Source organism: Populus trichocarpa, chromosome 1, assembly GCF_000002775.5.
Source record: "Populus trichocarpa isolate Nisqually-1 chromosome 1, P.trichocarpa_v4.1, whole genome shotgun sequence".
NCBI lineage: Eukaryota > Viridiplantae > Streptophyta > Magnoliopsida > Malpighiales > Salicaceae > Populus > Populus trichocarpa.
In genome coordinates, this window is record NC_037285.2 from 8,042,313 (window position 1) to 8,066,772 (window position 24,460).

The window sequence follows — 24,460 nt, forward strand, 5'->3', positions numbered from 1 at the left end:
AATGGTAACTTTTATTTGGAGACCAATTAACTGATTCTTGGACTCATCAAAAATAATTTTTTACCCATGTAGTAGGGTGGTCTAGCATTAAAACTTAAAAATTAAGAAGTTTACTTCATGTTTGAGTCTTGTGGTTACTAATATGATGGTCACTAGAGGTTTATATATTCGTTAACTCCAGGGCCCGTGGGATTAGTCGATGTGTGCAAAATCTGACCCGGATACCCACGTTAATAAAATAATAATAATAATAATTTTCCATCGTGTGAAGTTTCTATTTAAAATTCAATTATGGTAAAGCACAAAACTGATGTTAATGGCCACGCTTGGATGTTTAAAGATCAAACAATTGTTAACATCTCATCGTGTGAAGTTTCTCCTGGTGGAAAAACTATGAGCAATGTTTTGCAAAGATGATTGAACCGACGTGTGTATGTTGCGTATAAGAATCATAAAGGCTAATATGTAGAATTATTTTCAGATTCCTCGTTGATTTTGCTTTTATTTCTTTCAAAGCTTTTCTATCCATGCTCTTCCTCTCTATCTAATACATGCTTTAACCTGAGTAGCTTTGTGTAGGGTAGCAATGATGATCGTTTACCAGATCTTTCCTTTTCTTAATTAGGTTGGTTTTATAGCTACTGCTGTCCCGTTTCACTCCCATTAATATAGAGTAAGGTCCTTTTCTGGGATGCAGAATGTCAGTGTAGGAAGCTATAACTAGATAATAAAAAATCTAAAAGGCCTGTGTTGAGCCGTACTATTAACACAAACACAAAACTTTGTGGATGAAACTGTGTATTTTTTAATAATTTATTTTAGGTTTTGAACTTTTATTTTTGGTGATCTAATTTTAATTGGAAATCAGTTGATTTTAGCTTCTTCGACAATAAAAAAATTTAGAAAAAAAGATGGGAATGAAAAGGATATCAACCTGGGTGGCGTGCCATAAAATATTTTAACAATACACTTAAAGTTCTTAAATTTTAAAAATAACACAGCTTATACAATTTAGAACCTTTTAGATTTCAAGCAAATTAGTTTTGTTACAAAAATTTATTTATATTATTTTTCAATTCCTAGTTAGAAAGAAAAGAGAGAGGGTCACCGGATTCCAGCCATAAAAGAAAAGATTATTGTTCAACTCATTTTCGATCACCAAAATGGTAGTTTTTGGTTTCACGGGTTCCATGAGATGAGAGAGGCTTAATGTTGGTTGTTTACAACCTCAATGTTGCAAAAAAAAAAAAACAGATATAAACCAAGGAAGATAAATCTAACACGGCTTGATTTCATGTTTTTTGACCCTTTTGGGGTATTTTAAGTTGATGAGTTGGTTTATGGGTGTTCCAAGGGTGTTAGTGAAGTGTTTTTAAATTGAAATGGCTTTGAAGTTTATTTTTTAAAACAAAAAAATCACTGCCCTGATTTTTCGACCACCACCAAGTGACTAGATTCTGAGCACGCAGATGATATGTTGTCTGCTTATTTGTTTTTCTAAAAAACAAAAAAATAGGATGGGCAACCTGTCATTCACTCTTTTCAAATATCCAAAAAACAAATCAAGCCTAAGCACGAGAGTCTGGCCTTAAAGGCCCACCAACGCGCCTAGGCTTTTTATTTTCAATGGCCTAGGTGTGTTGGGCCATGAGCCCCGGAGTTTAAACTTTTTTTAAGGTTAAATATAAATTTAAGAAAAAACAATCTCGGTTGAGTTCATGGTTTAGAGCGCAGGTTTGATAAGTTAAGTCACAACATCTAAATTGGTTTTTATTCTAATATTGCTTTTTTAAATTGATATTTTTTTTAATGTGTTTTTCTTAAATAATTCTTAAATTTATGTTTCGATTAATATTTATCATCTGTGATTTTTTTTAATTGACCTTTTTTTGATAAAGATTTGTTTTTAAACGGTGTTTTGTGTATTTAGTTTTTGAAAAGATTATTCTGATTTATTTATAATTTTTTTATCTTTTATATAGATTAACTTTATTTTTTAAAATAAAAAAATATTTTTCAGATAATATTTTTAATATGTGCAACCTTATATAATATTCTTTTTTTTTTATTCAATCAATTTAATATGTGTGTCTATTTTCTACTATCGTTTGATTGAATAAAAAATACTTTTAATAAACAAATTCAGTAAGCACAACCAGGTAAATATCCTATTTTTCGAGATTAGACATCTTCATCTATACTCGTCTCTTGATTTTTCTAAATTTGATTTTAGTTATCGTTAATAACTTTTTTCTTTGTTTATTAATACATAATTCTTGATTTATTTGATTATATGTATGTATGAACTTTTTTTTATTTATATAATTTTTTTATATATAAAACATGTTAAAAAAGTGCATATATATATATATATAGAAAAAAATTATTTTACCCACTGTAAATCACAGGTTAAATATCTAGTTCTATCTATAGAAGGTTTTACTGTTGGGTATACGACCAAAGTCCCACATTGGCTAGAAATGGGGAGGATTATGGGTATATAAGGATGGACAAATATCTCCATTGGTATGAGGCCTTTTGAGTATAGCCCAAGAGCAAATCCATGAGGGCTTAGGCCCAAAGTGGACAATATCATACCAATGTGGAGATAGGTGGTGTCCATAATCCTTACAAGTGGTATCAGAGCCAGGCCCCGGAGTTAGCCATGATGGATGAATCCTCGGAATGCCGAACAAAAGGTGGTGGGCCCCCAATCACGATGTAATCCATGGATCAGCTTTATTGGATAGGCGGTGTGCTCCAGATGCTTCATGAACGTGTCCTGATCCCAACACGGTGAAGAGGAGTTGACCTAGAAAGAGCAAAAACTCTCAAGTCAGGTAGTGCTCTCCGGATGCTTCATGGACGTGTTCTGACCCCAACACGGTGAAGTAGAGAATGAAGAATCCTGGTTGGTAGAGAGTGGACGGATGAATGATCGGTTTGAGGGGAGGCTCGGTGGTCCTTTGTTCGAGGGGAGGATTGTTGGGTATACGACCAAAGTCCCACATTGGCTAGAAATGGGGAGGATCATGGGTATATAAGGATGGACAAATATCTCCATTGGTATGAGGCCTTTTGGGTATAGCCCAAGAGCAAATCCATGAGGGCTTAGGCCCAAAGTGGACAATATCATACCAATGTGGAGATAGGAGGTGTCCATAATCCTTACATTTACGGTGTAACTTTGTTGATAGCAACACTCTTTCTATAAGTAACATGTTTGACTTCTTAAAAGGAATGAACCTGGATTCATAGATAAAAATATATAAATAAAAAGGTCACGCAGTGTGTGAAAAAAAAAAAAAACTTGTATGTTATAAGAAAGGCTAAATGGTGTGGTTTTTTTTTATTGTTTCAAAATTATTATTCATCATTTTATATATTATTTTGGATTGGAACAGTGATTTTTTTAAAAAAATTATTTTGATCCTCAAACTTGTTTTTTGCACGATTGTGCCCTTATTAGCCTAAATTAGCACTCAACTACATGTTTTTTTTATGAAATGATTGAATTGAAAGATAGACAACTGAAGTGAAAAACACAAGTGAAATAGATGATGTCTATCAATTTTGTTTGAAAAGTATATTGAGTTCCCAATTTGTTTTAACTATTAAGTGACTAGGCTCTCTAATTTTAGAAAAATTAATTTCAATACTAAATTTTATTTTCATCATTTTTCAGTTTTTATTGGGTGATAGGAGAGAGAAGGAATCACCGGATTTCGGCATAGAAAGAGAAAGATGTTATGTCTATGATTTTGGCCACTAAAATGACAAATTTTTATTCCAAATGGTTTTATATGATGAATGGAGTTTGAATTAGGAGTTTTTTTTTACATTAAAAGTGCCTAAAAAACATATCTGAACTCGAAAAGAAATTGAGTTTCAGGTTGATTTTGGGTTTGCAAATCTGGCAAGTTTAGTTTTTTTTTTCTTTTTTTAATTATCTTTTTCAATATCTCAGTATTGAGTTGTTGTTTGATTTTACGATCATCTATTTTTATTAAAATATAGTTAAATAAAAAATAATTTTGGAAATAAAACAAACTATAATACAACTGGAGTCCATAATCCGGCTAACAGGTTTGACATGTTAACCCGAGTTACCCAGTTCATAAGTTTGATGAGTTCACCCACTGGCTGAATATACTTTTTTTTTCCTTTAATTGTTTTTAATTTTTTTCTCTTAATTTTATACTTCAATATTGGATTTGTTGGAAAATAAACTACATGATTTATTTTTGTTTGCTTTCTATAGGGTTATCACTAATTCAAAAATGTTTTTATTTTTAGGTTAGTGCTCAATTTTGTGGCTATATATTTTTATCATATAATTAAAAAATATTTTCTAAAAAGTTATAAAACTCAATGAAATTCGTGTCACAGGTCACTGAGGGATTCAGATCGATTCAATCTGTCATTATCTCATTAACTTTTTTAAAAGAATTATCATCTTAAAAAAAATATAAATTATATATTTATCTAACAACTTCAATTCTTAGTTCAAAATAATTCTTAAAGATTTAATTTCAATTAATATACAAACTAATCAAAGAATATTCTTGCTATAAAATCAAAAGGTTGTTTCGAGTTGTATTAAAAAAAGAGTTGTTTTTTAGTCGTGGCTGAAGAATATTTCCCATAGCAACCTCTAGAAGAATTCAATTCCATAAATTCAATATTTGATTTCTGCTTGCCTTGTATTTTTCTGAATGGTTTGAAAGATTCAACAAGACCTAGCTGCTAACAGGGAAACATTCAACCAGCCAAGATTATTACGTAGCAATTTTTTGCTATGTTTGGTTCACGCTTGAAATCTCTCATATGCAATTTCAAATCATTTCTTTTAACGTCAAAATTTCTATACGTCATGTATTTCTCCTTTGATTTCTTTCTAAACCTCTCGAATTATCAATTTATCAAGAAATATCTTATCGAACTTATTCTATATTGATTTATTTTATTTTATTTTATCTTACCATAAACAATGAGGAAGAGAATGCAATGTTATCCACTAATTCATATTTACAAAAGATTTTATTTTAATTTGTAAGATTTATTCCTTATATCATCACATCAAAAAAATTAAAAATTAATAAACTATTTTCCAGCTCATTTTCCATAACATAACCAAACACTTGAAAGTTTTTTTCAACTTATTTTCCATGACACTACCAAACATCGAAAAATAATTTACTTTTCCGGAATTCACTTTCTAAAAAAACCACTTTAAAAAAAAAACTACTTTCCTGCAAACAAATAAGGTATAAATTGTTCAATTAAAGACTGAAAGTATAGTATAATCAGAAATATATATTTCAGGTGAAAAAAATATTTGAGTACGATAACACGCTTTTCATAATTGTATTAGGTGGTTAAGAAAACAAAGCATTGCATGTATCTCACATTAAGAGTGTTTAGTATTACTATTGAACCAGTTTTTTTGTCAAGATATATTTTATTTTTATTTGAAATTTATTTTTTAAAATATTTTTTAATTGTTTTGATGTGATGATATTAAAAATAAATTTAAAAAAATAAAAAAATTATTTTAAAGTATTTATAAATAAAATACACTTTAAGAAACTTAAGTATATTGAAGGTTATAAATATATTGCATGCGCATATTTCTATATGAATAGTAAATCGTTTGATACAAGTTTATATTTAACTGTGTTTGTTGTATGTACATAAATATAATATTCTAGTTATTTAGCATGCGCTTTGCTGGGAGTTAAATTCTTTTTTTCTAAAAAAATTATATATGTAAATTTTATGTGTTTTTGTACATAAAAAGTTTCTAAGTGTAAATAAAATTTTGTATACATGCATGTAATAAAATAAATCAAGAATTATATATGTTAATAAATAAAAAAAATAAAAATCATCAACGATAAATAAAGATAAAAAGTAAAAAAAATTAAAAGACATATAGATTAAGATATTTAACCTCGCAACACAAGCCTTGATCCGGTTGTGTTTAATAATTATGTTCATCAAATTTAATTTTTTATTTAATCAAATGAAAAAAGAAACAAATACATATAAAATTGAATGAATACAATAAAAGAAAAAAAATATTATGGAATATTACATGTATTAGAAATATAATCAAAAAATAAATATTTTTTATTTATAAAAACCATATAAAGAAAAACAATTAAGGTGGCTTGAAGACTGGGGCTTTAGATTTTTTTTTCTGTGCCTAGATTCCATCCACTAAGGTGGCTTTTAAATAGAGGCTGTAGATTTTTTTACTAAAAACTTATTTTTTAATTAATTTTAACTATTAATACCCATAAAATACCTTAAATACATTGATAAATTCATCAATAATCTGGATAAAACAAAAAAATCATCCAAAAACTTGAAATCAACTTCAAATAAAAAAACTTTTCGAGCTCATATACATTTTTTAAGCACTTTCAAGGTAAAATAACACTTAAGTTGGACTCTCTCCATCGAATATAATCATTTGACACAAAGACCGATTGTTTCAGTGGTTGAAATTTGTGCTAACAATATTCTTCTCTCTTTACTGCTGGAATTCAACGATTTCTCTTTTTTCTCTCTCGAACTAAAAAATAACAAAAATAAAATTTTATATCAAAATTAAATTAAAAAATATTAAGGGACTGAATAGATATAATATGTGAAGTTTGAGGATTAAAGTGAATTTTTAGTGATAACCTTAAAACCAACACTAATTATTGGCATCATTTTCACTTTGGTCTATCATCTTTTAATTTCGCCCTTTCAACAAATTCAGTTCAACTATCCTTTAATTCGGTCAAAAAATGATGCAATTGTGCAAAAAAGTTGAAGAACCAAATAAAAAAAAAAGTTTTGAATAGTGAGTCCTCAGTAAAATGTGAGAGAGTGAATAATATATGTACACAGTAAAAAAATCACACCTTTGAGTGTTTTTTATAATTATATGTATTTAGTATTGTAATGTAGAGTGTTTTTTAAAATTATTTTTTATTTAAAAATTATCAAAATATTTTTTTTTCATATTATTTTTTATCTTTAATATTATCATATCAAAATCATTAAAAAATACTAAAAACTGATGATTTTTAAATGAAACATCCTTTTAAAGCACTTCAAAAATCAAAAACATACTAAGAAACAAAAGTTACAATACTTCCATTCTTAGAGGGTGTTTGGGAGTGTGGTTGTGGTTGCTTTTCAAAGTGCTTTTCACTCAGAAAAGTATGCCAACAATATTTTTTTATTTTTTAAAAATCATTTTTGAGATCAGCACATCAAGATGATTTGAAAACATCAAAAACATATTACTTCAAAGCAAAAAAAAAAAAAAAAAAATTCAAATTTTTTGAAAAGTGCTTTCCAACAGCAATGCCAAACGCCCTCTTAAGTGTTTATTTGATGTTATGGTGAAAAATATTTTTTTAATATTAATATATTAAAATTTTAAAAAAATAACAGAAAAAGACAGGAGCTATCATTCTCCCGCACACCACGTAAGTAAAACAAAATCAATACAGTATTATTATATATAATATTTCCCAGGGAAGCATCGTACCGAGGAGAGTTTGCACATCTGGCAGCTCTGCATGTTCTCTCGAGTCTCATCTCATCTTTACCCTCTCTTCTCTGCTGCTGCAATTCAGTTCTCTCATCTCTCACTTCCCGAAATTTTCCCCTCACCTTCTTTCATCTATCTTCTCTCATTCTCTCTCTCTGGGTTTTCACATTGATTTTCTCATTCATTCAAGTCCCTCAATTTCTTATATCTCTAAATTCAAGCTCCATTTTTTCTTTCTATGCACCGTATCTCCCACATCTAGCAAAAAAACCCGCCTAGATTCTCCTAAATTTAACATTTTTCAACTCACATTTTTTTTTTTGCTTGCTTACTATAAAAAGCCCACAACCTCAAACCAAAAACAACACAAGTGTTCTTGCAAAGTGAGAGACCAAAGAAAGGAAAAGAAAACAAGACAAGGAACATGAAGGTGAATACCCAGAAAGACCCAGATAAAATAATCTGGGATCAAATGAGAAGTCCATCTTCCACTCTAATTTCTGGGTCACAAAATAGAACCTTACCAAAACTCATGGTATGGCTAATCCTCTTTGTTTCAGTCACTTATGTTGTTTACACTCTCAAGCTTGTTTCAACTTCTCGTGCTTGCAATAATGAACCTTTCACTACAAATCGTCATCTTTCTTCAATTTCCAACAACAATTCCTTACCTTTGATTCGAAATCACACATCTTTAGCCATTCCCAGAAGAGAAAATCAAGAACCCCGTCTAGAAACTGGGTTTCAACACATAGTTTTTGGTATTGCAGCCTCAGCAAAGCTCTGGGAACAACGAAAAAATTACATCAAGATTTGGTATAAACCTCAAGAAATGAGAGGCATTGTTTGGTTAGATGATAAAGTGAAGAATCAAGAAAGAGAAGACAGCAACTTGCCACCAATTAAAATTTCAAGGGACACATCGAGATTTTCTTACACAAACAAACAAGGTCATAGGTCTGCAATCAGGATCTCTCGGATCGTGTCCGAAACATTGCGTCTCGGGCTAAAAAATGTGCGGTGGTTTGTAATGGGAGATGATGACACGTTTTTTATAGCGGAGAACCTTGTGAGAATCTTGAGGAAATATGATCATAATCAGTATTATTACATTGGGAGCTTATCAGAATCTCATTTGCAAAACATTTTTTTCTCTTACGGAATGGCTTATGGTGGTGGTGGTTTTGCTATTAGTTATCCATTAGCAAAAGCTCTTGATAAGATGCAAGATAGATGTATACAGAGATATCCAGGGCTTTATGGATCTGATGATAGAATGCAGGCTTGTATGGCTGAACTCGGTGTCCCACTCACTAAAGAAGTTGGCTTTCACCAGGTAATTAAATTTCTTGCTGTCTTTCACATGTTATAAGTGATGTCTTTTTGTGCGTTTTGCTCGTTGTTTTTTTGTTTATTGGGTTTTGATTTCTCTGCTATGATGGAGTTACCAAATTGGGTTTGTTGAGTTTACCATACCAACTCAGTGGCTGATAGATGCTTACGCTCTAGAACTCTGGACTCTTCTGTTTTTAGAGTTGTTGCCGATATTTCGGCCGAATCGGTTGGATTGATGTTGCGGGGCCTTAGAGCTAAAAAAAGGCACTTAATGTTAATCGTTGTTTAGTTAATGAGCTGGGTTCTGTCCTTTTAGTTTTTTTCAAGATTTTTGGTTTCGGGCAATTTACTTTTCAGGGTAGATAATTGGCATTGAATTATGACTTGTGATGTGGGTCTCTCACTTTATTCTATATGCCAACATTGGTCCGTAGACTCTTGAGGTTCCAACCCTAATAAGCTCAAGAAGCTGTGATGTCCATTCATGAGTTCGTTAGGTGTCGGTATGGGACCCACGTGTACCTAGACTTGGACCTGGTTTTGTCCCTCACCATGCCAATGTCACTACTTACGAATTACAATGCATTTCGAATACGTGCATATCATACTCATTTAACCAGGAAGTGGACAGAAGACTCTGCTGTTGCAATGTAAAAGGCTTTGGTGAGGAGTCTGGAGAAGCTTATCTTGATATAGGGTGTACATTTTTGCTAATTGTTAAAGGAAGCACATTATTGGCACAGTAAGTTCTTGGGCTATGTTTGTTGAGGAGTCTGGAGAAACTCATCTTTGGTGTTGTTGGCACTCATTTCTTGTAATGGACAATAGGAAGTTTTCTTAGATGTTTTGCAATCTAAGTAAAGTTTATAAAGGTTAATAGGCCAGATCATGAGAGGATCACTTTTGAACTGCTTTTAGTTTCCTTGTGGGCCAATAATGGGACAACATGTGTTGGGAATTGCGTGTATAGGGTGCACTCTATGTAATTTTAAATGCTTGCTTGGACGTAAAGCACCGTCCATAATGAGATATAAATTTCATTATTTGAATCAGGAGCTCAATAATAGCTGCTTGATTTGTAGGGTTCTTGTATCATGTTTTGCGGAGTGACTAGGGAATGAACTCCTATTGACGAAGCTTGTTGACAGGAAGGAGGACTTTCCCACTTAGGCATTACATTACCATTTTAAGTTCTTATGAATTTTTTAGTATTTGAAGTATGTTATTTGTAATGGGGATAGTTACTGATTCTAGCTGTTTGTGTTGCCTGGCAGTATGATGTGTATGGAAACCTGTTTGGACTCCTTGCATCACACCCTGTTACACCCTTGGTCTCATTGCATCATCTTGATGTTGTTGAACCCATTTTCCCAAATGCGACTCGAGTCGAAGCCCTACGGTGGCTAACGGTGCCAATGAAGCTCGACTCTGCAGGGCTAATGCAGCAATCCATTTGCTATGATAAATCCAAGAGGTGGACCATTTCTGTTTCATGGGGTTTTGCTGTTCAAATTTTCCGAGGAGTCTTCTCGCCCCGTGAGATAGAAATGCCTTCAAGAACATTCTTGAATTGGTACAGGAAAGCAGATTACACAGCATATGCATTCAACACTCGCCCAGTTAGCCGAAACCCTTGTCAGAAGCCCTTTGTGTTTTACTTGTTGAAGGCCAAATTTGATTCTTCGCTTAATACAACAGTGAGTGAGTATGGGAGGCATCACGTCCCACATCCTGCATGCAAGTGGAAGATGGCTGATCCTGACAAGATTGAGACAATTGTGGTTCATAAGAAACCTGATCCTCATCTATGGAATAGAGTAAGTAGTTCTCATGTTGTTTAGTTTGTCACTACTATCATTAAACTTGTTACTTGGCAATTCTGCTTTATAAACCAGACCGAGTAATATGGGGTTCTTTGGCTTTGTTTGTGCATGTAATTGGCAGTCTCCAAGAAGAAACTGCTGCCAGGTAATGAACTCAAAGAAGAAAGGAAGTGTCATGGTTAATGTGGGTGTATGTAGGGATGGTGAGATCAGTGAAGTATAGGGGTAAGTGGAGAGATTTAGGATAGTAGCTGCTTCTCTTCTTTCCCTTTTAAATTCTTGGTTCTTCAATTTATTTCTTATGTTACCAATTTTGCAAGTGTAACTGTATTCATGTGTAGACTTTACAGAAGAATCATTAGAAAAGAAATATGTTGATGTATAAAACATCGTGGTGTACGCATTATATACATGTGCTTGATGTGTACTCTTCAATTTGTTAATATTTTCTCGCTTATAATGGAGTTTTGAGACCCAAATATACTGCCTGTCCAAACGTTTGCTGCCCTTATTTCTCTCAAATCTATTCTATGATGGTTGCTTGTTTTTACAGTAATTTTGTTTCATCTGGACACAGCATGACATAAATAAACACACGGGGAAAGAGAATTTTATGACCTTTTTGTTTCTCTGCACATGCTGGCAATCAATTTCATCTGCATGCAATATATTATATGGTGCCTCCCCTAGTTGTAGTTGCGTCAGATGGATCTCTTTCAACTTGACATGACCAATTCTACTGCTACAATTTAACTCCAGTATCGAGCGCTAACGAAACATATGGGTAGGAACGCTGCTGGTGTAGCTGCTGACTGGGTTCTTAAAGCTGCAGGGTGTTTAGATGCCCCTTGGGTTGGATTGTAAACAGTCGTCAAAAGCTACGCCTTAAACTTGTAAAAAACTTTCCAGTTCAATGAAATATCACTGAAGTTAAAAAAAAATAAAAACTATTGGAAGAATAGTGTAAGAAGTTTGGTGGAGGTGGCTTTCTTAGCCCTTGGATTCCTGTCCGATCCTTCAATCGTATCATCTGTGGCATTTTACCTTTTCCTAGTGTTTTTCACTATAGTGCTGGCACTACCGATGCCTAGGCTGAATCAAGAACTTTTTATAATTGTTTTTAAAGAATTATGAGAAATTTACATCTTCATATTACATTCTAGCTTATGAGATATTAAATAAAAAAATTTAACAATAAATAAAATTAATATTAAAAAAATTAAAAGACAAATATAAATTAAGATATTCTTAAAATATATGAATATAAGAGTAATATTTTGTGGTTTATGGTTTATAATCTAAAACACTAAAACTGGCCTCAACAAGCATATTTATCTTTTCATCAAGATTTTTTTTTATTATATCTAAGAGAAAATTAGATTTTTAATAAAAAATATTAAAAAATAAATCATTCTTTGTCGTGTTGTTGAAAGCATCACCACGTCTTCTTTGTTTTTGGATGAGGTGTATTAGAGTTGAGTGAGCAGCTTGTTGCTAGTGCGTTTTATTTTTCTTTTCTCTTTCCACCTCTTGATAGCTTGATTTTTTTTGTTGTTGATATTTCTAATTTAGTCTTTATTTTTTTGATTTTAATTTTTGATTTTTAATTCTTTTGTAAATTAAATTGTAAAGGATGAAATAAAAAAAAAGATTAAAAAAATATATCAATAAAAAAATTGAGAATCAAATTTGATATATTCAACAAATAATAAAATATTTTTGAATTTTTCACAATTTATAAAGAATGTTTTTTTACTCAAAATAAAAGAAATTTTTTTTTGAAAACTAAATTAAAATTTTATTTTATTAGAAAAAATTTTAAATTGATCAGTTTTTTTAATAATAAATAAATATAAATTTGTTTTTGGAACGGGGCTTAAAATCTAGAGAGAGAGAGAAAAAAAAAACAATAGTAATGATACGCTACTAATTCTTAAAAATGACAGCCAAAAGTGTCGGTGCAAAATTCACATAAAAAATGTGTAGAAGTGCGGGCGTTCCTATCCCTTGAAATTCATGACATGATAGCAACAATCCTACCTCCAAATCCAATTCCCTTTCAACACCGCATCTTCTCCAGGAAAAAGTTTTTTTCTCTCGTTTCCCTAGGTACTGGGAGGTGGGCCATGCTTCCTTGATTAGGGACCCATCTCTCCCACAACCGCCATCAATTATTGTTCCGGTCCAGTTGTGTCGAAGTATTGGTCTTTGACCCCTTCTGTACTGAAAATTCATTCATAGTATATTTGCAGTCATTTACCGTTGCAACACATAGATAATATATACTTTAAAAAATAAAAATCAAACAAATAATAGCGTTTTTTTTAAGTATAATTATAGAAAAACACCTTCTTTATTGAAATATTTTCGAGAAGACAAACAAATTAATACAAAAATCAAATTTTTAGTAATCAAATTATGATCATTTAAGCATTTTATCTCTCATCAATATTTTTCTATGATTTTTTTTCTTTTAATATTCAGAGAATAAAATATAAAAAAATAAGTTCAATAATGGGTTTCTTGCCGTCTACAGAGTTTGATGTGACATTCAATAGAAGAGTGAAAATAAGGGGTAACCTGAACGGCCCCCTCGGTACGGCCAACCCCTTGAAAACCTGATTTCTCAGATGTTGAATTATTGTGTCTCGTAAAATAGGTTTCATCGAGAGCTAGCCTCTATTCTTTTCCCCCACTTTCTATCGAACTAGACAGTAGCTCTTCATTTCAAGACAGAAAAAATCTAGATGGTCAATTGTGGACCTGCTCGCAGGGCAAGAAAAATCCGTCCAGTACCTGGTTGCCTCCCTAGGTTGATCACACTGGAGCCTGGGTTAATGTCCTTAAGCACAGCGATGGACTCGTCGAAAGAGAAAACGTTCTAGACTATATACAAGCGTTGGCTCAACGAAGATGAGCTAGCCACCCGAATGTATAAATCCATGTTTTTGCAGGAAGTTGTCTTGAAACCTGACCTGTTGGGGGATTGTATTGTGTAGTTGTTTCCAGTTGTAATCTGGATTCTTCTTATGCAGCACAGCTTCTGTTTGTAAGCAGGTCCTTTGCCTGCTAAGTTGTTTTCTGATAAATGAAATCATTCATTCTTAAAAAAAAAAGCTAAAAAGGATTCATAAGATTTCTTCTTCTCACAATCCTACAACGAAAAAGGAAAGATTTTAAGACATACAAAACACAAAATCAACGTGTGATTAAATTACATGTCTTTTATAAAAAAAGAAGAAGAAGAAATCAATGAAAATGCAATTGCATGAATTAAGAATCTAAATGTATGGTATCGGCAGCCATAAGGTGGATTCACGAAACTCTTCGATCCTACATGCAATTCCGAAATGCATTAATTGTCTATTTGGGCCTGCGGCTCAACCACGTTTTCATAGTTTTTTTTTATTATTATTTTAAATTATTTTTTTTTAATTGTTTTGATGTTTTGGCATTAAAAATAAAATTTTAAAAATAAAAAATATTATTTTAATATATTTCTAAAAAAAACCATTTTAAAAATAACCGCTATTATACTCTCGAGCACATCTACTACTCTCTCTATCGTTAAATTGGCATTTTCACAATTCTTGTTATTTTGAAAGAATTATTTTTCTTTTGATACCAAAAAAAGAGAAGGAAAGAAAGTAAAGATAAACTAATCACATATATGATGGGATGATGGGGGGGGCTCCCACAACACCTGCTCTGGGGATAAAACATTATGCATGTAGAAGTATTTTTACAGCAGTTTTTTCTTTTGCAAGATGGCTGCGTGTCGACTGCGATGCTCAGGTATATCAACGATCACAAACAAAGCCCAAGAAATTGTACGTTCCAGCCACACTTGGCTTGGGCTCAGCCAGAGCTCCAATTGAAATCTAAGGGAAGTTTGGTCCAAAGCTGAAAGCAGCGGCGAAACGGCGTCTGCTACTTCTGGACCCCTTTATTGCTAGTAATGGCTTTGAGAGGCCCAACCTGAACTTGGGGGTTGAATTTTCTAATCTGTAATGCTCTCCTTCGGAAAGGAAGAACATAGCTTGCCATAGCTAAGTCATGAATAAATCTCATTTGGGATCATAATCGTAAAATTTCAAGTGATTCAAGAAGCCAAAGCTCGGGAGCGTGGGGGGAGGGATTGGGGAGTGAAATATTTCTGTTGCATATCATGATCTGTTGGCTCTAGTCTCGCAAGTCGCATCTACTATCTTAATCTTGTATTCGGTTCCTGTTGTTATGCTCGAGTAGTGCTAGCATTAGTAGGACTGATGGCTTGTAGTAATGGTCTTGGGAATAGGTTATTGAGAAGGGTTTTAAATTAGCTTTTAGTATAAAAACAGGCCTGAGGATTGTGTGTGTGTGTGTGTGTGTAAAACAAACCTCGATTCGAGTCTCTTTAATATGAGAAGAAAACTTTATTGTACAAAACTCTAAACCGTTTCACATAAATACTATAGCCACATGAACAGTAAATCGAGATACAGTTTGCTGTAGATTCATCATGTGTTTTTTATATTAATCCTTAATTTTTTTTTAATGATTTAGTCTTTTTATGGCCAAAATAAAGCCCAATTAATTCAAATTTGTTGAAGAATGACAAGATTAAAAGAAAGAGAACTAAAATAAAAAATACGGATAAAATAGATGATAATTTTGAAATTGGATCAAGAAGTTCACTTTGATCCTACTATTACCTTCAAATGATGAACTTCAGGTCTCTCAATATTTTGAAAATTCAATTTTGATTAAAAACTTTATTTTTTTTTAATTTTCAGTTTATGGTTTGAGAGAAGAGATAAAAAGTTGTCAAATTCTGCTATTAGAGAGAAAATCATAATTGATATTGATTTTAGCCACCAAAAAGGTTTATTTTTCTGTCAATGATTTTCATTTAACGAGGAAAGTTTAGCCTAAGTGTTCTTCTCCCTTCCCCTTGCCTGAGATGATGGATTTGAGATCAAGAATATTTTTTACTTCAAGTTTTTGAACGGCTTTTTAAGATCATAAATAAGTTTATATATCAAGATATACAAGTTATTTTTTTAAATGTTTTGAAGTCAAAATAGATTAAAAATTAATTATTTAGGTAAAACAAAAAACCTAAGATGATTTTCTAGCGACCAAGAACCACTGAAAAACTAGGCTAGCAAATAATGAAATCGTCTTCCTATATTAAAAAAAAAAAAGACAAAAGAACGAACAAGGCATACACCCTCCTCTAATATTGAAGAAAAGCCCTGTCTCGCAGGGCAAGGCTTTTTATGGCTCAAATGCTTGGGTAGGCCCGTGCTTGCATATGCATATTTGTTTTTGTGTTTATATATATATATATATATATATATATATATATATATATATATCCTGCTGGTAACAAAGTGCAGACACATAGCTAGTATAAAACTATTAGATGATTGTTCAAGAAAAACGATTTAACGTTTCAACAAGCTAGTACGTACGTAGTGTTGTTAGGATGAACAAGTCAAATAAAACTAATGTATTAGGAAACCTAATTAAGAACAATTAAAGAATATTTCCTATTGGATGCCGTCAGTCAACCTCTGCCACTTGCATTTTCCTTCTATCTTGGGTTATTCAGCTCTTGTAAGAAGCTGCTGTTTTCTGAGAGAGGTTTCATGGCCATAGCAGCTTGCTTACTTTCACCTGGATTTTTATTCTTAGTTTATTCGAATGACAAGAGTAGGAGTACTTCAGCCTAGCTAATCCCTCTCTAATCAAATAACATTTTGTTTGGTATGAATCTTATTGACACGTGTACGTTGGTGATCACACGTGCCTAAGAATAATTCTTAGGTACCCTCGTCTAGAAAACAAAAATAGATGAAGAGATCATATCTTAAAAAAATAAATAGTTGACGGATGTGTGAGCTGCATGCGTACACAAACTCTTCCTCAGGTCTCAACTGTTATAAAATTCAATGAAATATTGTCATCTGTTACAAGAAACATACATATATATTACAAGAAATAAAGGTTATTTATATATAGTAGTCTAAATGAATGACATTGTGAAATATTATGTGGACATATATAATAAATGATAAAATCATAATATTAAATCAATTAATAAAACACTCCTTTGGGATGGGACTAACCTTTTATATATAACATGTAAGATGTTATCCCTAATATTGCATTTGTATATATGAAGTTAAAGATGTATAAAATTATTACTTGCCCAAGTTTTGAAGAAAGCCAAAGTTATTTGTTTAACCATCTAGTAGGTGGTTCAGTGATAAGAGTTTGAGATCAAAGGGGTTTGCTCCCTCTATGATCTCAAGTTCGAGTCATGTGGTTGCTAATATAATGGCCACTTGAGACTTATATGGTCGTTAACTTCAGGTCTCGTGAGATTAGTCAAAGTACGCGCAAACTAACCCGGACATCCATGTTAATAATAATAATAAAATTATTTGTTTAGATTGTTTTGTAAAAGTAAAAAAATCATGTCTATTGTTACAATTAAAAAATCGAAGAAATTACTTTCTACCCGACAATCTTAAGAAATTAATAACTCTTAATTGCGATTTACGCCTTTTTTATTATTATTTTAGTAGTGTCCTCCAACGAATATGAGTGTAGAAATTAGGACAAATTCGTGAAGATAGAGGATGCATCCTCTGGCCCCCTCCATGTACTTGAATTGCTATATACCTGACAAGTAAATTCTTTTAGAGACATCATGTTGTATCCTACAATGTCTTTTTTTATTAATTATATTCATCATAAGTAATAAATAATTTAATAATAAAATAATTATCTGTATATTTATATTTTAAAATATTGATTCTTTATATATTTAATTGAAAAAACCAATTCATATTTCGTGTTATTATCAATTGCTAATAAACCAAAATATCTCCATTAAAATAATAAAAGAGATTATATTTTTTATAATAAAATTAAAGACGTTAGTCAAAGATAGTTTCACTTTAATAATTTACTTTATCGAATTAACCTCGGGCATAACATTGGTTTGATTGTTTGTTATCAAGATATTTATTTCAAGAAGATATTCTAAAATAAAAAAATAAAATCATTTTATCATGAATGGACATCATGGAACAAAAAATAAAAAAACTCTAGTACATGAAAAACCATACTTTCCTTTATTTCTAAGCACATATACCAATCATGTCATCTGTTTTTTTAAAGAATATTTGAAAGGGTGGTAAATATTGCTTTTTAAAATATTTTTTTGCTTAAAAATACATCTAAATAATATTTTTTTAAAAAATTATTTTTTATATCAGAAAATAAAAAAAAATAAAACAACACTAAAAAAAAATTAATTTAAGAAAAATATATCAAATTTTGACAAAAAAAAAAAATACAAATTGCACCGCAACTCCAAAAAAGTTCTTTAACTAGCCAGGCCTAACAAAAGGCACTGCGTGGTAAACTAGGTAGTAGAAGCATACCATTAGAAAAACACACAACTGGAAGTATATTAATTGCATGAATATTTTTGGTACGAAGAATTTTAAGTTTTATATAAAATATTCACAAAATTCCCTTATCAGCATAAGAGCATATAGATACTCTATTTTAGAACAAATTCTGTTTTTACTTGAATGAAGGGAATTCCTCTCTTTATGCCCTCATTAGTTTCTAGAAACGTTGCCAAAAAACGCAGATAAAGTAAACAAAAAGAAAACTCAAATATACTAGGCTATTACATTAATATGAGCTAGCTAGTGAGCAATGCTAATTTATTTAAATATTTTTGTTCTTGAGAGATCTTCACCCATAGTACTGAATGATCGAATGGATTCCGCTCATGATATGATCCATAAATCTAATATATAATCGAGATTCTCCAAGGATGATTTTCAGAGAAATTAAGATTATCCTCGCTCAGGGACGTCACCCTCAAGAGACGAGCAGCCAGCTAGCCAGGTTAGGCACGCATTTTTCACATCTTAAATCTTGGGAATAATTTTAAGGCGAGAAAGGAAATAAAATCTGGAAGAGCTGCATCTTCTGCTTGAAGAAGCATATATATATATATATATATCCATCACATACCATGGTGGAAAGGCAGGTAAAAAAAAGGGGCACCTTTCCACCAGCAAAAGCAGGAGAGCATAAACCATGCCAAAGTTGACAAATCATAAAGCAAGCAATTCGTATGGGCATGAAAGATCCTATTCATGAAGATGAATTAGGGACCACCTTTTGCAGCAATTGTCTTAATCTCCAAAACCAAGGCCCAACCAAATTGTGTTGCTAACTTAGTTTTGTCTTCATGGAAAACCCAAAAAGCAAATAAAAATCTAGCTATCAATGAACCATTTAAAAAAATAAATAAAAAAGATCAAACCACCGACTTAAACAAGAGCCACAAATGATTCAATCACTCAGCCTCGGCGATCACGAAGACAGAGGGAGAGGGAGAGGGACATGTACCTGCAACCCATAAAACATGATAATTAATTTCTTTTCTTTTTGAAAAACAGATTCCGAACCAAAAGAGGTAAGAAATAGCGGCACTAACTTTCACCAATCACTTGCGATTTCAAATTAGCAGAAAATAAACGAGTTCTTAATTTCCAATGGAAAAAAATAAAAAAAATAAAACAAAGATTCTAAGCTATGGACATCGATCCATAGCATTTTAAACCAAACTAGTGTAGCATTATGTATATAAATATGTATGGAGTATTTATCTATGCCTAAACTACTTATCAACCATCACCATCATTTGGCTGGAACTCCGGCTATACGCGCGGCACCCCGCACCGAGTGTCCGATGAATCAAGCTTTTTTATTTTATCCAGCCAGGTCATGCAGCAACTGAGCTCCCATCAGATTCCTATAAGGCAAATTCTGTCCTTCACCATCTAGAAGTGAGTACTGAACTTGTTGGCAATCTTCAATATGGTCTCTAGGGTAAAATAGAGAACTTTGAGAGCCAGGAGAGAATGCTAAGCTCACTCCACTCCCCCCATGCTGTTGCAACCCTAATGTCAATGACACTCCACCACCATTGAAGTTCTGGTTATTAACACTCTCATTAGCATAAGAAACCCCTGCCGCCGTATGATGATTGTAAGATGAGAAGTCCAATTCCATAGCACCAAAGTTTCCAAAGTTCTGTTGTTGGTGCTGTAAATGGTGGCTCTGAAATGTCTTAATGCTTTTGTTGGTGTCATTTTTATCTGGGTTAGAGATAATGGAAGAGAGGCATTCGGAGTCAATTCGAACGAGTTGGTCCGGTGTCGGTTTTTGATCTGTTGAAGAAGGGTTTTGATTAGGCCGGCCATTACTATTCTCATCCAGATCAGTAACCCCATCCGAGGAGGCCATGTTGTTGTCTTGCTCCTTTGTTTCTTCTAAGTACATCTCTTCCACCATAGGTTTCCATAGCCTCACTCTTGCATTGATAAACCAATTGGATACCTGTTGAAAGACATGTAAAAACAAAGAGGCATCGTATAAATTAACACTACACATATATAATTAATCACATTTTGTAATCATTCGATTATTACTGTGGATCCTAAGAAGACATGCCCCATTGATAATATAAATTAATTCATTGAAGATTAAAATAATCTACGGAGAGATGTAGACGTGCCTGGCTTCTTGAGAGACCAGTTTGGCGGGCTAAGATATGTTTATCAACATCACTTGGGTACCTGATCAAAAAGGGTTTACCATGAGAAGCATGATCGTTAGTGCTTGATGTGAGGCTGGAACTATATATATATATATATATATATATTTATGCATATTAGCTAAGTCCTCTTGCGTGTGCCAGTGATATGGGTCCTATGCGATAGAATCAAATTAATCCACACAAAAATGAAAAATATGCACATAGAATGGCAACTAAATGATTGAAAATAATATGACAAAAAGGAAACAAAGAATCTCAATGGAAGTGGGTAGAAACTAACAAGGCAATTGCTTTTGTTTTTGCAAGCAAAATGATTGAGACCCTTGTTAAGACTTAAATTATGAAAGCTGTTACTGGGACTAGAACATAACTCTTAACATGTGTTGTATTTATGCTTTTGTTTGGAGAATACTTTGATTCTTTCATTAAATCTACTTTGTAGTGCAGTTATATTATAAAGACTAAATCTTGTGGAAGCCCAGAGAGAGAATGAGAGAGATATTTACGGGTGGAGAAAATGCTCAAACAACCAAGCTCGAAGAACCGACACAGATCTTTCAGGTAGGCCTCTTTGAGGTCTCCACGGGTGACTCTCCATCATGCTCATATGTTGAAAAGCCCTTTGTTGCCTTAAATTTTGATCAAGAATCTTTAGCCTTGGAGTTTCACCTCTTGTGGTACCTGGTGCAATGGTATCTTTATCTCCCATACCTTTCTTTGTAGCATGAATTTGAGCCACAATTCCATCTCTTAAACATCTGAAGTGCCTTGACATGGCCTTCGATGCTAAAGCTGAATAGACTGAGGCTGCTCCAGTACCTGCCACAGCTTCAAAGGATGATACCACATCTTTCATTTGATCACAGTAGTGCCTGTATCTTCTATCCACCTAAAAAATAGAAAAAAAAGGAAAAAATGACAGAGATAGGTGTGAAAATAGAGTTGAAGTTTCTTAGCCATTGAAAACATGAGTTACAGCAGGATTGATACATCCAAAAGGAGAGTAATAAGATGAAAACAAATATGCCATGAAAAGAAAAATAAATAAATAAAGGAATAGAGGTTTCTGAAAGTTACGAAAAGCTTGAATTGTCATGATGTGGGCATTAAAGAAGAGCCCCCAAGTCGCTAAAAACTAGTTCCAGAACTGAGTTTAGAACCACAACAAATCAACCACAAGAGTAATAGTCTCAATCTTTCTTTTCAGTAATTAAGGTCCAAGAAATATGTTCGTGTTTGAAAAGAATAACGAAAAAGATGGGCCCTTTATGGACTTTAAAACAAGGACTTCATGAAACACATATACCTCTTCCAGCATTGAAAGCAGCTTTGTCTTTCTCTTCTGCAATTCAATGAATTCAAGAGACTGAAGAGATTGCTTTCTTGAAGAACTTCCGTTCTGATCATCATCCCACTGTTTAGGCTTGTGGAGCTTTTGCTTTAGTGCATCACCTTGCTTTGTCCCAAGACTACAGAACTCATTCAATAGGTCCTGTGTAGGACCCATGTACTTTGAGTTCCTAAGCTGAAACTGCCCTTGATGATGTAAATTTGCAGCTTGCATCATCTGTTGCTGAATATTTGCTGGAGATTTCCCGAAGAACCTCATTTCTTGTGGATTATCTTGATTCTGATGAGTAGATGTGTGCCTTAGTTCAAAAGGCTGTAACCCAATAGTAGACGGATTACTTGAGCACAGAGACAGTGAAAGACCTTGACTTGGCCTCTCATTTCCTTCACATGGAAACACACACCTCAAAGAAGAATCATCAACAAGCAACCTGTTTTCTTGCCAAGGAGCTGAGTGATCAGGTCCAACCATTAGATTCTCATTACTTGAATCAGAAATCCCAGTTGAGAAATCAGGTTTACTGAACTCATGTTGATAAAAAACACCACTTGTTGAGTCATTGATTGCCTTTGAAGAAGAAGGACCACCAGGGTTGTTGTTGTTTGGTGGTTTGTTGAAGAATCCTTTCCACATAGCTGAGTTACTGTCACTTTTTTGCTGTTGTAGATTCTTTGAAAACCCTATCATCTCCATGCCTGTAGTCAAGTTGAACATCTCTGGATTGGATTCAAAGCCTTGGATCTGATTCACAAGATGGGTCTGGATTGTTGGGTTACTAGATGAAACATCTGTATAACAAAAACTCCCTGATGATACCATGCTCCTTGACTTATCTTCACACAGTTCTCTAGCCATGTAACACCAAGAAATATCCCTTCCTTGTGTTGCTCTTGCTTCTCTACCTTTTCTTTAAGCTGATGTTGACTCTGCAACAACAATTTCATGATCAAGATTCACTCTAATAAAAGAACTCACAGAATTCACATCATTAAAGCTCTGTTACAAATATCATAAAGCAAAATTCAATTCAATGAAATGACCACTTTTGATATCCAGCTAAATCAAAGAAAGAAAAAAAAGAAAGAAAACAAGCAAAAAGAAGACTAACTTCTTGTTGCTAATTTAAGGGTAGACTTTACCTAGTTCAAGGAAGAAAGAGTAGAGGGTTTTTGCTGCTTAGTAGAAGAGGTTGGTGGAGAAGAAGAAGAAGAAGAAGAAGAACGGAGCCCAGAGAGAGGTAAAGAGCCCTCCTTTTTTTTAGTCTGCTTCTCTTAATAAGCCAACATGGTATGCCATGAAATGAAAAGCAATCCAAAGAAGAAGAAGAAAAGGATCAAGTATAACTTCTCTGAATTAGAAGATCAGATAGAAGTGATGATGATCCTCTAGCCATGATCATCATTTGATATATGCCCCTCTCTCTCTCTCTCTCTCTCTCTCTCTCTCTCAGCTATAGCTCAAGTGGGTCAATGCAGCAAGATATAAATACATCCAAAATAGACTTCTAGCCATATAATCTCATCAATTATTTCACACCAGCAAAATAAAATATGACCGTAACCAAGAAAAACACATCCTTAAAGCATTATTTTAATATATATATATATATATATATAAAGAGAACTCCTCTGCTTCACAAAGTACTAATGACACAGAAACCAGGAGCAACAGAAAGTAATAATCGTCCTTTGCAAGGTACACTAAATACAAGCCGCCACATGACTTGCTGTTTTGCTTACTTTAATTACCCACTCACTCACTCCCTTTATTCCCCTTAAAAAATAGAGAAAAAAAAAAAAATACTATATCCCTCCATTATGTGCTAGTCCTGCCCTTAATCATAGGCGTATAACTCTTTTGGAATGGCTTTAGATTTAACTTCTTTAATTCCAAAAAAGTAATTGAATTTCATGAAATGGTTCTATGACTTTCAAAGCAGTGCAAGTATATCATTGAAGACCTTTAATGCAAGCAAATTTCAACCATGACTAGATGTCATTGATGGTTGGTTAAGTTATTACTAGCTAGATCCAATCATAGACAAAATAGTTTCTTCTTCCAAAAAATCTCCTAGAAATACCCATAATCATACGTACCATCATGATATATACAATATCCTGCGATAATTAATAGGTAGATGAGTAATTAAAAACAGTATTGCAACCCCATCATAAATATAAAAAATGTGCTTCTTTAATTTCATAATATATGTAAGATATCTTCGTAGTTCTGACGAATCCCAAGAAATCATTCCTAAGTAGGAGATATGTCCAGGCTTTTTCAGATGGGTTTCAGTGAGACATGTGTATGCGAGAGTCTTTGGTCCTATATATCTCTTATTGGTGGGGCTAAACCTTGGGTGATAAAATTGGTTCATTTTCAACATGGCTAAAAAAAAAAAAAAACTCCAACGAAGAAGAGGTCGTTTAAGATCGAGGATATGTTTGTTTTTATATTTTAAAAGTGTTTTTTAAAAGTTTTAAATTTTATTTATTTATTTTATTTTAAATTAATATTTTTTAATGTTTTTAAATTATTTTGATGCGATGATGTAAAAAATAATTTTTTAAAAATAAAAAAAATAATATTTAATACTTTTTTAAATAAAAAATATTTTAAAAAACAACCGCAATTACATTCCAAAACACGCTATTAAAAGAATAGATGCGCCTGATAGGGTGGAGTTGTGGCGTGAGCAGTGCATAAAATGGTTCCCAAATTATGGTAAGAGAGAAGGAGACGAGGTGGTCCAATTG

At 32.7% G+C, this 24,460-nt stretch overlaps 2 protein-coding genes across 2 annotated transcripts; one reads left to right on the forward strand and one right to left on the reverse strand.

The window, feature by feature from the left end:
• The first annotated feature begins 7,546 nt into the window (after positions 1-7,546).
• Positions 7,547-11,194, forward strand: LOC7479297 (uncharacterized). The gene is made up of 3 exons (XM_002297981.4): positions 7,547-8,891; positions 10,165-10,707; positions 10,835-11,194. The coding sequence occupies exons 1-3, from the start codon at positions 7,980-7,982 to the stop codon at positions 10,934-10,936; spliced, it is 1,557 nt and encodes a 518-aa protein (XP_002298017.1). The 5' UTR covers positions 7,547-7,979; the 3' UTR covers positions 10,937-11,194.
• An 8,034-nt stretch (positions 11,195-19,228) lies between these two features.
• Positions 19,229-23,163, reverse strand: LOC7472750 (homeobox protein BEL1 homolog). The gene is made up of 5 exons (XM_024591550.2): positions 22,844-23,163; positions 21,660-22,630; positions 20,860-21,242; positions 20,312-20,372; positions 19,229-20,133 (listed from the first exon to the last, which is right to left on the reverse strand). Exons 2-5 carry the CDS (start codon positions 22,557-22,559, stop codon positions 19,504-19,506), a joined length of 1,974 nt encoding a protein of 657 aa, XP_024447318.2. The 5' UTR covers positions 22,560-22,630; positions 22,844-23,163; the 3' UTR covers positions 19,229-19,503.
• Between the last annotated feature and the right edge of the window lie 1,297 nt (positions 23,164-24,460).